The sequence below is a fragment of the Ipomoea triloba genome, chromosome 11 (assembly GCF_003576645.1).
Source record: "Ipomoea triloba cultivar NCNSP0323 chromosome 11, ASM357664v1".
Taxonomy (NCBI): Eukaryota; Viridiplantae; Streptophyta; class Magnoliopsida; order Solanales; family Convolvulaceae; genus Ipomoea; species Ipomoea triloba.
This window is the reverse complement of record NC_044926.1, coordinates 5,165,580-5,179,479: the sequence shown is the minus strand read 5'-3', so window position 1 is coordinate 5,179,479 and position 13,900 is coordinate 5,165,580. Positions and strand designations below refer to the sequence as shown.

Genomic DNA, 13,900 nt, shown 5'->3' with positions numbered 1-13,900 from the left:
CTTATAGATAAGTTTGGTTATAAACTATATTAACCACAAATGGAAAATGAATGATATTAAAACAAAAGGATATATACATTCCAAAATTCCATGTTGTAAAAGCCAGTAACATGATACCCAAGAGAGAAGTTTTAATTTGCATCAAGTAGATGCAACTTTTGTTATGTCCATATATATTCCATGCAGCCGTCAACGTTTTCGGTGGTGGTGGATGGATTGACTAAAATTTATGTTGATGCACCGATTTTCCCGAATTCTGAGCATGCATACTATGGGATTGTTATTACAGATAGTATTGGAAGATTTTATATTGCTGATAAAAATGGTTATTTTCGCTGTCATAGTAGTGTTCATCTTGCTGAAGCTATGGCGGTGAAGGAAGCCTTGTCGTGGGCTAAGGATAGAGAGTATTCGAAAATAGTAGTGTTGTCTGATTGTCAGTCGGTGTGCAACTTTATTAATGGTTCTTCTACGGATTATTCATATGCTGGCTGCGTGAGTTTATTGGTTTTGTTCCTAGATTAGAAAATAAACTTGTCCATGCAGTTGCTAGAGCAACTCATTCCCAGTCTGGTCCTACTAGTTGGATTTCTTCTGTTCCTTCCAAGGTTGCAAAAATCGCGCCTAGGCAGGCGCCTAGTTTTTTTTTTTTTTTTTATAATTTATAAAAATAAAAATATATATATATATATTTTAAGTGTTAATAATCTGTAAAGTGTTTAATATTGTAAGTCTTTACACTTTAATAGTTAAATAGATAATAACATTTTTGTTACAAACTATATTACCCACAAATAGAAAATGAATGATATTAAAACAAAAGGATATATACATTCCAAAATTCCATGTTGTAAAAGCCAGTAACATGATACCCAAAAGAGAAGTTTTAAGTTCTCCCTAAAGAACATAGTTTGTCCATGAAATCAAAGGGAAACACATATTTTAGCAACTTGGGATGTGCTTAGAATAAACTTCTGGTGCTCTGCTACTAAAGCCAACTTGATATGGCTATGACTCGGAATAAAAAACCTCAAGTTGCATGGTGAATTGGATGCATTTTGGTCTTTCCACGAATGCAACAAGACCAAGATATATGGAATTAGAAGTGTTCAATAAAACCAACATGAGCCAAACACAACTTTTTGCACGAGTTGGCTGACCTCAATTAGTAGCATCCAACCTTTGAAAGCGTTGGTCTTCGATCAAATTTTGAACTCTCTGAATAAAATACCAGGTGTTTTCATTATTAGATCAAGAGGGAGTAAAATCTAAGTTATTTAGGCCATTAGTGATTTCGTTCTCACCTTGACAGAACCTCCTACTTCTTCAAGTTTCTGTAAAATTGCAAGCTCCCCAGCACGAGGCAAATTATCATGCCTCCTTGATTTTGATGGAGACATCTGTCACTCATAAAAGTCAGTTAGTGAAAAACTAAGAGAAAGAAATTGGGGAGGGAGCAGGGGCAAAGAGGAGCATAGGTGTGTAACCATGGGTAGCACACACTGATAATGAAACTATTATCAGGTTTGTAATTTTATTAAAAAAATAATATGTGGTGTTTTTGTTAGTCACAACATACCAAAGCAGCATTCGAAACCTGCCTAGAGAGTGCCTTGCTTTTAGTTTTGGATAATTGCATCATAACAGCCTGAAAAAAATTATTAATTGGTCATGTAATAACATCACTTGGATATTACAAGAGTTTGAACCTGCAAGTAGTCTACAAAAGTATTACTTAGTGTAAAAAGATAAGACCAAATCAGAAATAAAGCATGCCTTCTTAAAAGCACAAGGATTTGCAACCCCATGGATTTTAAGATCGTCACTCGGGGGCCTTCTTACACCAACATTTTCAATTCTGATAGAATAAACCCCAAACAAGGACTGCAAATACCCTGACAAAAAGATTAAATTTGAATTATTGATACTTGATACCAAACAAAGCTGACATAAATGACGATATTTTATGTCACTTTCCAGTGCATGCCTTCAACTACAACTACTACATGTCACTTTCCAGTCTCTATGTCTTCACCTACTACTACTATTTTATATAGTAATAATCCACAGACTAATAAATGGTTACCATCAAGCTTCTGAGGTATTCAGGAGCAATAATACTTGAGCATATTATCAAATAAATAAAGCTGTGATAAACAGAAATCCAGCATCTTTGCATGGAATAATTCACTTATACAGTCATTGTACCTTACCTTGTTCAACAACAATGTCAGCAACTGAATGCAATAAAACATATTTCTCCCTTTTCAGAACCCCGAAACACGGAAATGGAACTTGTCTTGTTACCTGGTCAAGAAAACACAGCATTAACACCAGGTGTCATTTTTGTAAAAAAGTAAGCCAAATCTTAGTTTCTTTCACAAAACATGAGAACCTAACATCCATCGAGACAAATGTATACTGTCAATTTATTGAACTATGCATACAAATGATGTTCTTAAGCTTACACAATTGTTTACAAGTTCAACCACTGAAAACATAAGTGCAATCACACTTATCAGTACTCAGTAGCATTTCAATGTCACTAATTCTACAGAATTTAATTCACTTGAAAACGCATAAAATTTGCTCCACCTTCTTGAATTTCAAAAATCGGATAGAACCTGCATGAAAGAATCCAAAAGAGAAAAGAGAAAAGATGATATTTGGTAACATAGTTAGCTTATCAGCCAATTTTGACTTATTTGGCCACTATTAGCTATTTGAGTTTGTTAAACAACGTAAATGTTTGATTAATTAGCTTTTTTTGTAACAGTTTATTGCTTCAAAAGCTAAAATTCAAAGCAGCTTTTTCGTTAAGCTTTTTTAGAAAGTCATTTTGCATGTAATCAGCTAACAGCTAATTTACCAAACATCTCTATCTTTCTACAATCAGCTAATGCTATCAACTATTTACCAAACACACGTTAGTCTATTAACAATCACATAGAACCCTTAATTTAGTCTCATTTCAAAAATATGCATGCTTCTATCTAATGGAGCATGCAACCCGTCCGCACACAGAATTCCATATCCAAACTAAAACCACCAAACAACAATATAATTAATTACTGAAACAAAAAGAAAATTGAGATTAAGGAAGAATTACTTTGTAAACAATGGCATTGGGAGTGAGAAAGAGCCTTCTGGAGCGAATATCTTTCCGCGAAATGTACCTCCGAACAGGCAAATAAAGCAGCATGAAAAGCCCTATGCCCCAAGCCAATATCAGAAGTAACGAATATAACACCCACTGAGCTGTCTGATACTTGACGAAATTCTCCTCCGCTTCCTTAAATGACGCCGTGTAGACGGCCGGCTCATTGTCTTCGTCATCGTCGTCGGCGGAGGATTCGTATCCTTCATCTGAGACGTGGTTCACTAGCAAACCCCTTTCTAGCCGGTCGATCTCATTCTCTGCGACTTCATTTCTCGATTCCATCTGGAAAAAAAACAAACAAACAAAATGAAATTCAATTTAGCTCGTTTTCAAATCATATCGGAATAGCCGGATACAAATATTTTCCGGTGATTATATTTGCTGCAGTTAAACCTGGATATAGAGTGGAAAATAAAAAATGGAGGTGCTAATTATCTGCTCATCCCAAATTTGGCAGGCAGATTGGGCTAAAGGCAGATTGGGATAATAATTAGAAAATAGCAATGGAAATCTACGTGGCATAACCGCCTTTCAATTTTCATCGCTGCACAACTGACTCCAGGCCCGTTTATGCAATCGGCTTTAAATTGCAGCCCAAAAATAATTTTCGAATTTTATATCTATAGTTAACACATTTTGTACCTGCAATTTGACAATTTCTGAATCTATAATCAACATTTGTCAAATTAATTATTTATTTACATGTATAGAATATGTTAATCGAAGATACAAAATCAAAATTCACTATGCAATATAAACTCTGGTCCATGATATAACAATGGGTTGTGAAAAATCTCAAATTCCAAGGGGATAAATGACCAATATGCATAAGTAAATAATCAGATATTCATATTCTCAATCACTTCTCGCCAACATCCTCTTGATGAAATTCCGGTGTTTTCTTAATACAGTTTGCTTCTCAGGTGTGATTTACAAATTATCGTACACAAATGTTACAAATTATCGTACACAAATGAAATTTACTCGATGCACACCCTTAAATATTGATTGTAAATTTGCTCATCATTAAAAATAAAAATAATTAAAAAAATTTCTTCACTAATATTGTCACAAAACTTGAAAACCAGCATTTAAACAATTTGTAATAATGCATTTCAGGTGCTGTAGTTTCCAACATGCTAGATGGAGCCTTCAAAATCCTGTTTCAGTTACGAACTCGAGTCAATTAACTGCAAAAAACACAAATTACACATTGTTTTTTCTTCAAGATGGCTATTCCATTCTGCATGATTACAGCATTTTCCTCCCCCCAAAAGCCCTGTAGAAAAGTAGTGGTGCATGGAAGCGCAATAGGGAACTAAGAAAGCACCGCGATTACATCAGACACCCTCAACACAATGTAATCCGAACCATCAACACCTTTAAATTCATTTCCAGCATACTTGGAAAAGAGGATAGTGCTTCCCGTAGAAACTGATAAAGATTTCCTGTTCCCTTCTTCATCGAGAGGACCAGGCCCGACAGCCAGAACCTGTTATTTCAAGCAACGCAAAAGCTAAGAATGGAGATCCAGCCTCAGGAGCTTAGGATGTTTACTATGAAATGAAACTGTTATAGAATATATATTTAATATATGGAATCTCTGTAGAGGATTTAGGTAGGTAGGCATATGGAAACTTGTTTCCTATTTGAAGTCTTCTAGCACCTATTTATAGGGTTTTGTATTCTCTTTTCTATATGACAGTATCTGCTAGCATATTCAGAAATCTTCTCTTTACTTTCGTAACAGAAACAGACAACGTGCTCGAGCAAACTTCTTACCGTGCCAATGGAAGGCTTCTCCTTGCTTGCAGCACTAAGCAACAAGCCTCCCGAAGTTTTTTCCTCAACTTCAGCAACCTGTTCAAGATGCATAAGACCAATCATTTTAGGCTAATGAAACCTAGAGTTAATGCAAGCAAAAGAATGATCGAAAATTATCACATTATAGAAATTGTGTCATCACTTCAGTACTCCGCCCGATATTATACTCGGGGCTTCACTAGGCTAAATAACTGATCACTGTGTATAATATTAAACAATTTGAAGTAGATGTTCAAGATTTGTCAGAAGTGTTCTACACTACACTTCTCCCTTCAGTGGAGAGAAAGAGGGAAGAGATTAAATACACTGATGAAGCAAATAACCAGGCAACGGAGACTAACCTTAATTAGAACTCTGTCATTTAGGGGTTTCAAGTCCCTGACATCATCTGTATCAAGAATACCAACAATGTCATCCTCTTTTAATATTAGGTGCTTTGCTCCATTGAACTCTAACTCTGTCCCGGCATATTTCGAGTACACAATTTGGGTTCCAACCTGTACACAGTAGAACTTTTTCAGTGTCTGTAATCAACCCAGCTATGTGGCTATGCCACAGCTACAATATATCATCTAAGACTTCAATTACCTTCACACTGATTTCCACCTTATTCTTCCCAATTTCACGGCCCTCTCCAACAGCAACAACCTCACCACCCTGGGGTTTTGACTGTGCAGTTGTTGGAAGTAAGATACCACCAACACTCTTCTCCTCTGCAGGTCTTAACTTTACCAGTACTCTATCGCCCAATGGTTTTAGTGAAGTGTACTGAAAGGAACAATCATATGATATTGACATTTTTATTTTCTTAACAGATATGCCCGTCTAAACCTATAAAAAATATTTAAAATTTTCACCATTTGAAGTGGATTGCATTCAAAATGAACAAAACTCAACATCTTCACCAAATATAGGCCAAGCTTGGATATGCTTAAGCACACTTTCCAATAAGCTCCAAGAAATAACCTTAAAATATCTTTGGTGGATTTTGCATTTCAATTGACTTCTAACTAGTAATTTTACAACAATAGTCAACAGGCTCCTTGAATAGGTTAAAGGAATTAATTAAAATCAACTTTTCAGATGCTATAAGCTCTTTTTAAAAAGCATATATGAACACAACAAAAAACGTGTATAAGTGCTTACAAAAGTCCATAACCCAAAAAGGCCAAAAATACTAAAAATAATATCATCCAAATAAATCCTTAGAACCAAGACAGTGAAGCCATCATGTTCCCCCCTTAACCAAAATATTGCAATTAGAATACTAACAAATACTATGTCCCTAACAAGGTAAGCCGAGAAGCACAGTTCCGATGTCCAACCAAACTACAAGCATAAACATACCAACCTCTACGCAATGCAATACTTCCAGGAAAAAAGTTGTTAGACACAAAATACACCAACCCATTAAGATTGATGCTCATATTCTCTAAGAAATCCTTTATTCAATCACAAAGGAACTTAACAAGCTACACCAAAATTGGAGTGATAAACAACTCAATGCACCCTAATTTTACTACCAGGAGCCGAGATACATTCCCAAATTCTCAAAATTAAGCCCACAAAGCACGTACACGACTTACCATACATCACAACTAAGCTAGATTTGTACTGCATAAAATTGTACCTCATCTAACCCTTCTCAAAGTGTTCACTATCCTTCAAAATTTTGTTCCAAATTCCGACTTGAAAATGAACAAGATATGTTTTTTTTAATAGGAAAAGAACACACAGACAACAAGAACATACTACAAATAATTGATTGATTAGATAGCTCAAGTATCATAAAACAAACAAAACAAAATCAATTTGGTTTTGAACAGTATGAATAAACCTTGGGGGTAATGGTGGTGGCAGCCTTGACGACGAGGGCAGGGAAACTCCGGCTTATATTCTGCCGGGGAGGAGCAAAAGATGCGATTTTGACGGTACTGGAAGACCTGAGCCCTTCGAATAGAGCAAAACCCTTTGCCGAGATAGTTGATGCAGTAAGCTGAGTCGTTGTCATTCTCGTTCGTTTGACCCGAAATCTGTAACACCCACCGAAGATTAACCAATTTGCAGAATACCCAGAAGAAGAAAATGGAAATTCAACGAAAAAATTGCAACAGAAATTTGCATTACCTGTAAAGAAAGCGGGAGAGAAACCGTTGAACTACGCAGTGAGACGAAATGGATAAAACTCCGGAAGTTTCAAGATAGGTGTATGAGGTACTCTACATTTCTACCAAAGAAAATGACACCTAAAAATTGTGACATTAAAATGTCAAATATATTTACTTTTTTTAATTAAGTTATTAAATTTTAAAATTATGTAATTCAACCCTCAAACAAGCAAATTATATGTAATCGGAATATATTTTTAATTTTTTAAATCCAATTAGTATCATATTAGAAATATTAGTAGTGACGTAAATGTTGCTCCTTAATTTTCAAAAGTGATATATATTACAAATTTTTTTATTATTAGTGGTGTAAATGTGATTACACACCATTTTATCTGTTTGAAGACCACATTTTGTTTTTCCTTTTATTTTTCTTTTTTCGTTTGTTTCTTCGGCCGACAACAATTTTCCTCCTTCCCATTAAGGGAGGGGTAATGTATATCACATTTTAAAGATTGAGAAACAATATTTACACTGCTAATAATTAAGGATGACATTAATAATTGACATATTTGTGAAGAGCATAAATCACAATTTTTTCAATTTTGTATTTTGCGACTGGCTTGGGTAGTTGGGTTGGACCGTATAATGGGCTTTTAAAGAAATTATCAGTTACTTGATAGGCAATTGGAAAAAGCAGGGAAATAAATGGTGGGCTTCAACTTTGGGCTACTTAATAGCCTATAATCCTATATGCACTTGGGACTTCCTAAGCCCATTATGCGTAATCTTTAGCTTTCTGCAATAGAACTCAAAACACTTTCGAGCCCAAAATCATTTAATCATTGGTTAAAACCTTTTTTAAAAGTTGGAGCTTTCTTTTTTTTACTACTACTTACCTGTTACGATGTATTATCTATGTAGTATTTGTTTATAACTACTTTCTCAACCTGCTGAAACACAAAGAGACAGCAGCGCTTCCACTGAGACTCAAATCCACCCCTTTCCACATGAAAGTGTAATCGGGTGCCACTAGACCATAAAGTTATAGGGTTTTAGGCAATGGGATGTTCTATAAAATTTGCCACTAACAAACATCATTTTAATTATTTGGACAATATGATGGAAGTTTGAGTCCGTATTTGAAAATTTTCTTTTTTCTTTTTCATTTCAATAACTTAATTGTGTTTCTTTTTTTTTTTTTGGTAAGTACTACTGAGTTAATTGTGTTTATTATACCCTTATGTCTCATTTTAATATTACAAAAAGTGTTTAGATTTTTATTTGAGTAATGTTATACACTCATCCAATCATGATGTGTCATTATCTAATTAAACAACTAAATTCCTTTTTAAACTAGTAGTAAATTAATCAATTTATAGTCTCGTAATAAATGAAACCACGGGAAAATATTGGATAAAAAGTTTATGAGTGGAAAAAATATTTTCCTTATTTATTTATTATTACTAAAAGTAAAAAGTAATGCTACTTACCCATCCAAAATTTTCTTATGACCAGCACTATTTAATTAGATATTTTAGTCTTTCATTACAAGTTAGTAATGACTTCTTACCCTCTTAAATTTTTCCTAATTTTTTATTTTTAATGTTGCTTCCATTCATTGAGTATTTATGAATTGGTTGGCTCCATCACTAATTAAAATTAGAATTTAGTTACCAGATGTTATCGCATTATTAAAAATGAAATAAAGGAGAAAAAAAATAAAAGACATCTAGCATTTCTCTTTACCAAAATTTCATAAATATTTTTTTAACTTTTTCAAAAAATATGGTATTGTATGAGTATGGTATATATCATGCACGTGGAAGAATTTACCAAAACTTGATAAATATTGTTTCAACTTTTTCGAAAAATGTGACAGTTTCTAGAATTATAGCGTGACTCCAAGTCAAGCCTGACATACTTTGCCAAAAAGAAAAGAAAAAAAGAAAGTGAAAAAAATGAAGAAGAAAGAAATAAAACCGTGTCCTTCTATTTAAGATAAAACGGACAACATTTAGAATTCTCTAAACAATTACATAAAACTTACAGAAAATTGCCATTTTGGTCCAATGACTATTGGAGTAGTGTTAATTGCTATCCGTGACTTTCAAAAATGTTAATTGCATACTTTAACTATGTATTTTTTTATCAATTTTGATCCATCCGGCCAAATTACCGGCCAAAGGTGACCGGAAAATATTAATAAGCCAAACTATAGGAGTATTTTGGTCATATTACTTATTTCTTTCTTCTCCAAAGTCCTGTCGCCACCGTCTTCATCACCGCATCCCTAACTCCCTTCTCGAACTCCACACTCATCTCTGCAAATCCCTTGGCGAACTCCACCACTTGGAACCTCCAATAGTCTCCGCCGCCGCCGTCGTTGCTCCCATGACTTGACCGCCATCATTTTCTCCATTCAATTTGTACATACTGTTTCAATAAAGAAATTCAACTTGCAATTAATTAACCTTCTATGGTGGTGGGCGTCGGCAACTGAGGTGGGCGTGGAGTTACAGTGCAACAAATTGGCCGGAGAAGACGAAGGTGGTGGTGGGCGTCGGCAACGGAGGTGGGCTTATTGTTTGGCTTTCAATTCCAGATTCTTTAGCAACCAACAGCTTCAGATTATCATCATCGTCATCTCCGGAGATGGAAGAAACATGTTGCGGTTGAAATGAATATGATTGATGCTAAATCAACTCAAGGTGTTGCATGGCCTTCTAAATCACGCATTCCTGAAACTTCGCACAGTGGTAACAAGAATTCTGGTGGTTCCAATGATGTTACTCCAAAGAGCTCAGTGACATAGATCTCCTCTAAAACTGCATCATCACCTGTACCTGGGAAAGATAGTCAGGTTAGAGTTTCACTTTGAAGTCGGAGAAGAAAGAATATAAAGTAAAATTACTAAATTGACCTTAATATTTACTCCTTTAAAATTTTCCGGTCACTTTTGGCCTGAAATTTGACCGGATTGACTAAAATTGATAAAAAATGCATAGTCAAGGTACGCAATTAACATTTTTAAAAGTCGCGGATAGCAATTAACACTACTCCAATAGTCACTGGACCAAAATTGCAATTTTCTCTAAAACTTAATTGGACGACACCAAGTAAGGTGGTGTTTAAATGAATTAGAAACTGTTGTACCTTTTTTTATACTCATTATTATATTTATTTATCTACTTTCATTATATTATTATTGAATTCAAATTGTTTAATTGTACCTCTTTTTTTTTTTTTTACTTCTATATTTTCAAGCAACAAAATAAAAAATAATAAAAAGATTATTTTCTATCCATTAAATATGATATATATATACACACACACGTACGTATATATTCATTTGTTTTTATTTATTTATTTTGATTCTAATTTATTTTTTAAATGTTCATGAGTTTTTATAAAGTAGTACTTTAATCATACCTATTTTATGATTCCAATTCGTATTTACAACCAAACAAAAACATTCATTCTACTCAAACTCGCTTACCAAATATTTGATTCTCATTAATATTTTGATTTCAATGTTTAAATCAAATGCACCCTAAGTGTGTGTGCATAAAAGATTTAATCCCCTTAGGCATTGAATCAATTACACGGAACCCTAATTTGAAACAATCAAACTAAATAGGGGTATGCAAACTTCGGTAAATTTTTGGTTAACTGGACGAATCGATAAAGTTTGATTAACCGAACTTTTTTAGTTCGGCTAATGGTTAGAGATACCGGCCTAAAACGGCGATCCAAATAAATAAATAATACAAACTATAACCCAAAATAGGGGACTAGAAATAATAATGTAGCTACTAGGAATTGAACCTTAGTGTATGGGTTAGAAGTTAGAGCCAAAAACCACTAAGCTAGGGAGGTTATTATGATTTAAGCGATGTTCTTTAAGGGGAGGCAATGGTGTCTTATATAATGTCGAAGGCCTTCCGATGGTTGACAAATGTACGACATTGACTAGTCTTCAATCTTGGTCATACACGTGTCCTCCACTACTTTGTTTCTAGCGCACTCCACATGCATGAGTAGAGCTTCCCGCCATTTAGTACACAAGAGAGAGTAGCCTGGGTGGCTGGTGCTTGTTGGTTTGATACCCTTGGTAGCACCTCATTTGTTTATTTTGTTTCATTCTTCCTTCTTTTTTTAGCCCAATAAATTTTAATTATTCTCATTGGGCCAAGACCTTATCAATAAAGATGGACATCCCACTTAGACCAAGAGTTTCCTAATAAAATATGCCCCTTGGGATCCCATGTCGCCATCAAGTATTAACTAAGTATACACATTTGATGAGTATTGAATATATACTACAACAATTTGCATCTATAAAATATTATTTTACTTATAAATGTAGTTAGTCATACTGACGTATCATTATATTTGCAATTTGTGAATTCACAAATATGTCATCTATATCTCTACAATTACAATACACTCAAAATATAATATTATAAAAAATTAACATTTAAATTTATTTATATAAAAAAAATCTCACGGCACAGAAAGTGTAAAATTTGCAAGGATTGGTAATCCTTAGAATAGACCTTTAAAAGGAAAAGAAAAAAAAATTGATATGTTTATTGACAGTCAACTTGCAATTCACGGCCATTAATTACTGATGTGCAAATAATTGTATGGTAATTGCTATAACTTTTTCGTACCATTAATTACTTGAAAATTTCATACTCCTCTATAAATTAATCAAATAAAAAAAATAAATTTTGTATAAGAAGAATTTACGTGAGACGATATGTACAATAATTTGTTTAAGGTAAAATGCAATATTTTTATTGGTACATAAAAGAATATTATAGTTTACGGAGTAATTAAAAATTATTATATGCTTTACAGAAACTTACTTTAAAAAATTATGTCAAAAGATAAATACAATTTTTTTTAATATTAACGACTCTGTTACAATATAATATGTTTCTCAACTTATTGAAGCACAAAGAGACATTGTCTCCACTGGACTACTGGAATTTAAACATCTGACCTCCTATTTGAGAGAGTCACAATTATTCTAAAAGATAAATGCATGCAATCTTAATGAAACAAACAACATGTATTGTTCTGCCAAAAAAACATGTATTGTATTCAAAGAATATGAGATGTGATGAGAATTTTATAGTAAACTCTCATAAGTTTGAGACTTACAAATATTTTAATTTTAATATATATTCTTTCCATTTATAAACTACAAAAATTCCCAAACATGTTCTATAAATTCATCATCCAAAATTTTATTTATTCAAAAAGAGAAAAATGACTATTCTTTAAACAACAACAATAACACTGATAATAATGATTTTTTTAATTAATATTTTATTATTTGTTGAGTAACAAAAGAAACACGTAATCAGGTGTGTATACTAATTAAATCTCATTTATACATAAACGAATATTTTATTTTCTCACCAAGAATGTGAAAATGACTGAAACATTTGTGTAGTTATCAATAATAGTAATAGTAAATAATTACTAAAAACCTAGTCAATATAGACTGTGTCACACTCCATTTTTAATAATAATAATAATAATAATCCATCTGTCCCATGTTGCATGTCTTATTTACTATTTATTGATCAAACTAATTCATTCTTTATTACTTATTTTATTTAGTAATTATTAATTATTTTTAAATTTAATTTTTTTTGTGTTTAATAGTATTTTTAATATATATATATATATATATATATATATATATTATATACTAATACCAACTTAATAATATTATAAAAATTTAAATAAAAATAACTTTAATCAAACCTTATCAATCAAGCAAAATAAATAAAATGGACCGAATGAGTAACATTTTATTGAGGTGCTCATAACTGCCAAAATGACTCGTCTTTGTCAAACAGCTCAGAAAATTATGGCGTGTCGCCATCATGCCACCTCAATTTTCTTTTATTTAATTAGGGGAATAAAAGAAAATAATTTCATTTTTAATAGGTGTATCATGGTATATCATATATTTAATTTAGTGTATCGAATCTGTCAACATCATTGGTTTTTTTTTTTAAATACATATATAAATAAATAACTGTTAATAATTGAAAAAAATATTTTGATGGTGTTTAGTTCAGGTTGTGCTAAAAAGTCTATTGTTACTTAGATAAGTGTTACATGAACTGATTTGGTTTTTGAGAACGCAAGATTTCTGGTGATAATTCGAGATTCTTGAAAATAATTTCAGTTTTATTTTATAACATTTAAAGTTGGTAAATAGATGTTAGCTGATTAGATTTGTGACTTTGACTAATTAATAGCATTAGTTTTTTTTTTTTGAAAATAATTAATAGCATTAGTTGATTGTAGTGTTTACACATGTATACCTTATGCCTTTCAAATTGTATTCTCATAATAATAATAATAATAATAATAATAAAACAACTTATAACCAATAATAGTGTAAGAGCATTCCACAGTTATGTAATGTAATTTGAAAACGATTTTAGTATAAAAATAATGATTGATGTCCCAATCAATAAGGTTGGATCAACTATTTCTCTCTTATCTTGGAGTTTTTTTTTTTTTTTTAAATATTATAAAAAAATAATGTCACTATCTTAGTGGGGTAGACTAAATTCATGTGTATTTAATAAAGCAAACAAATAGTAGAACACCACGTGGTGACTTGAAGTGACTTGGTGGGGACCACAGACTCAGAGAGGGCCATCTCCGTTACCTCTTTTGACGGAAACCGTCGTATGAAGTGTAATGAACGGCACTTCTATACTCCCTTTCTTTATGACTAAAATGCCTCCACCCTCCCCCCCCCCCCCCCCCC

General features: G+C 32.8%; 2 protein-coding genes across 2 annotated transcripts; both read right to left on the bottom strand.

Annotated features, from left to right (window-relative positions):
* Positions 1 to 784: 784 nt before the first annotated feature.
* Positions 785 to 3,681, bottom strand: LOC115996289. Its single transcript, XM_031235483.1, has 7 exons — positions 3,554 to 3,681; positions 3,110 to 3,442; positions 2,214 to 2,307; positions 1,777 to 1,895; positions 1,580 to 1,648; positions 1,305 to 1,400; positions 785 to 1,218 (listed from the first exon to the last, which is right to left on the bottom strand). The coding sequence occupies exons 2-7, from the start codon at positions 3,440 to 3,442 to the stop codon at positions 1,162 to 1,164; spliced, it is 768 nt and encodes a 255-aa protein (XP_031091343.1). The 5' UTR covers positions 3,554 to 3,681; the 3' UTR covers positions 785 to 1,161.
* A 518-nt stretch (positions 3,682 to 4,199) lies between these two features.
* On the bottom strand, positions 4,200 to 7,227 carry LOC115995548 (20 kDa chaperonin, chloroplastic-like). Its single transcript, XM_031234607.1, has 6 exons — positions 7,112 to 7,227; positions 6,822 to 7,017; positions 5,573 to 5,752; positions 5,326 to 5,481; positions 4,943 to 5,020; positions 4,200 to 4,652 (listed from the first exon to the last, which is right to left on the bottom strand). The coding sequence occupies exons 2-6, from the start codon at positions 6,993 to 6,995 to the stop codon at positions 4,479 to 4,481; spliced, it is 762 nt and encodes a 253-aa protein (XP_031090467.1). The 5' UTR covers positions 6,996 to 7,017; positions 7,112 to 7,227; the 3' UTR covers positions 4,200 to 4,478.
* Between the last annotated feature and the right edge of the window lie 6,673 nt (positions 7,228 to 13,900).

Excerpts from the sequence above, each read along its gene's own strand:
- LOC115996289 (XM_031235483.1), bottom strand. The coding sequence starts at position 3,442 with ATGGAATCGAGAAATGAAGTCGCAGAGAATGAGATCGACCGGCTAGAA. Across the intron at positions 1,649-1,776 it reads ATCCTTGTGCTTTTAAGAAG|GCTGTTATGATGCAATTATC; the intron begins GCATGCTTTATT and ends AATTTTTTTCAG. Across the intron at positions 1,401-1,579 it reads AGGTTTCGAATGCTGCTTTG|ATGTCTCCATCAAAATCAAG; the intron begins GTATGTTGTGAC and ends TATGAGTGACAG.
- LOC115995548 (XM_031234607.1), bottom strand. The coding sequence starts at position 6,995 with ATGACAACGACTCAGCTTACTGCATCAACTATCTCGGCAAAGGGTTTT. Across the intron at positions 5,021-5,325 it reads ATGACAGAGTTCTAATTAAG|GTTGCTGAAGTTGAGGAAAA; the intron begins GTTAGTCTCCGT and ends CATCTTGAACAG. Across the intron at positions 4,653-4,942 it reads AGAAGCCTTCCATTGGCACG|GTTCTGGCTGTCGGGCCTGG; the intron begins GTAAGAAGTTTG and ends TTGAAATAACAG.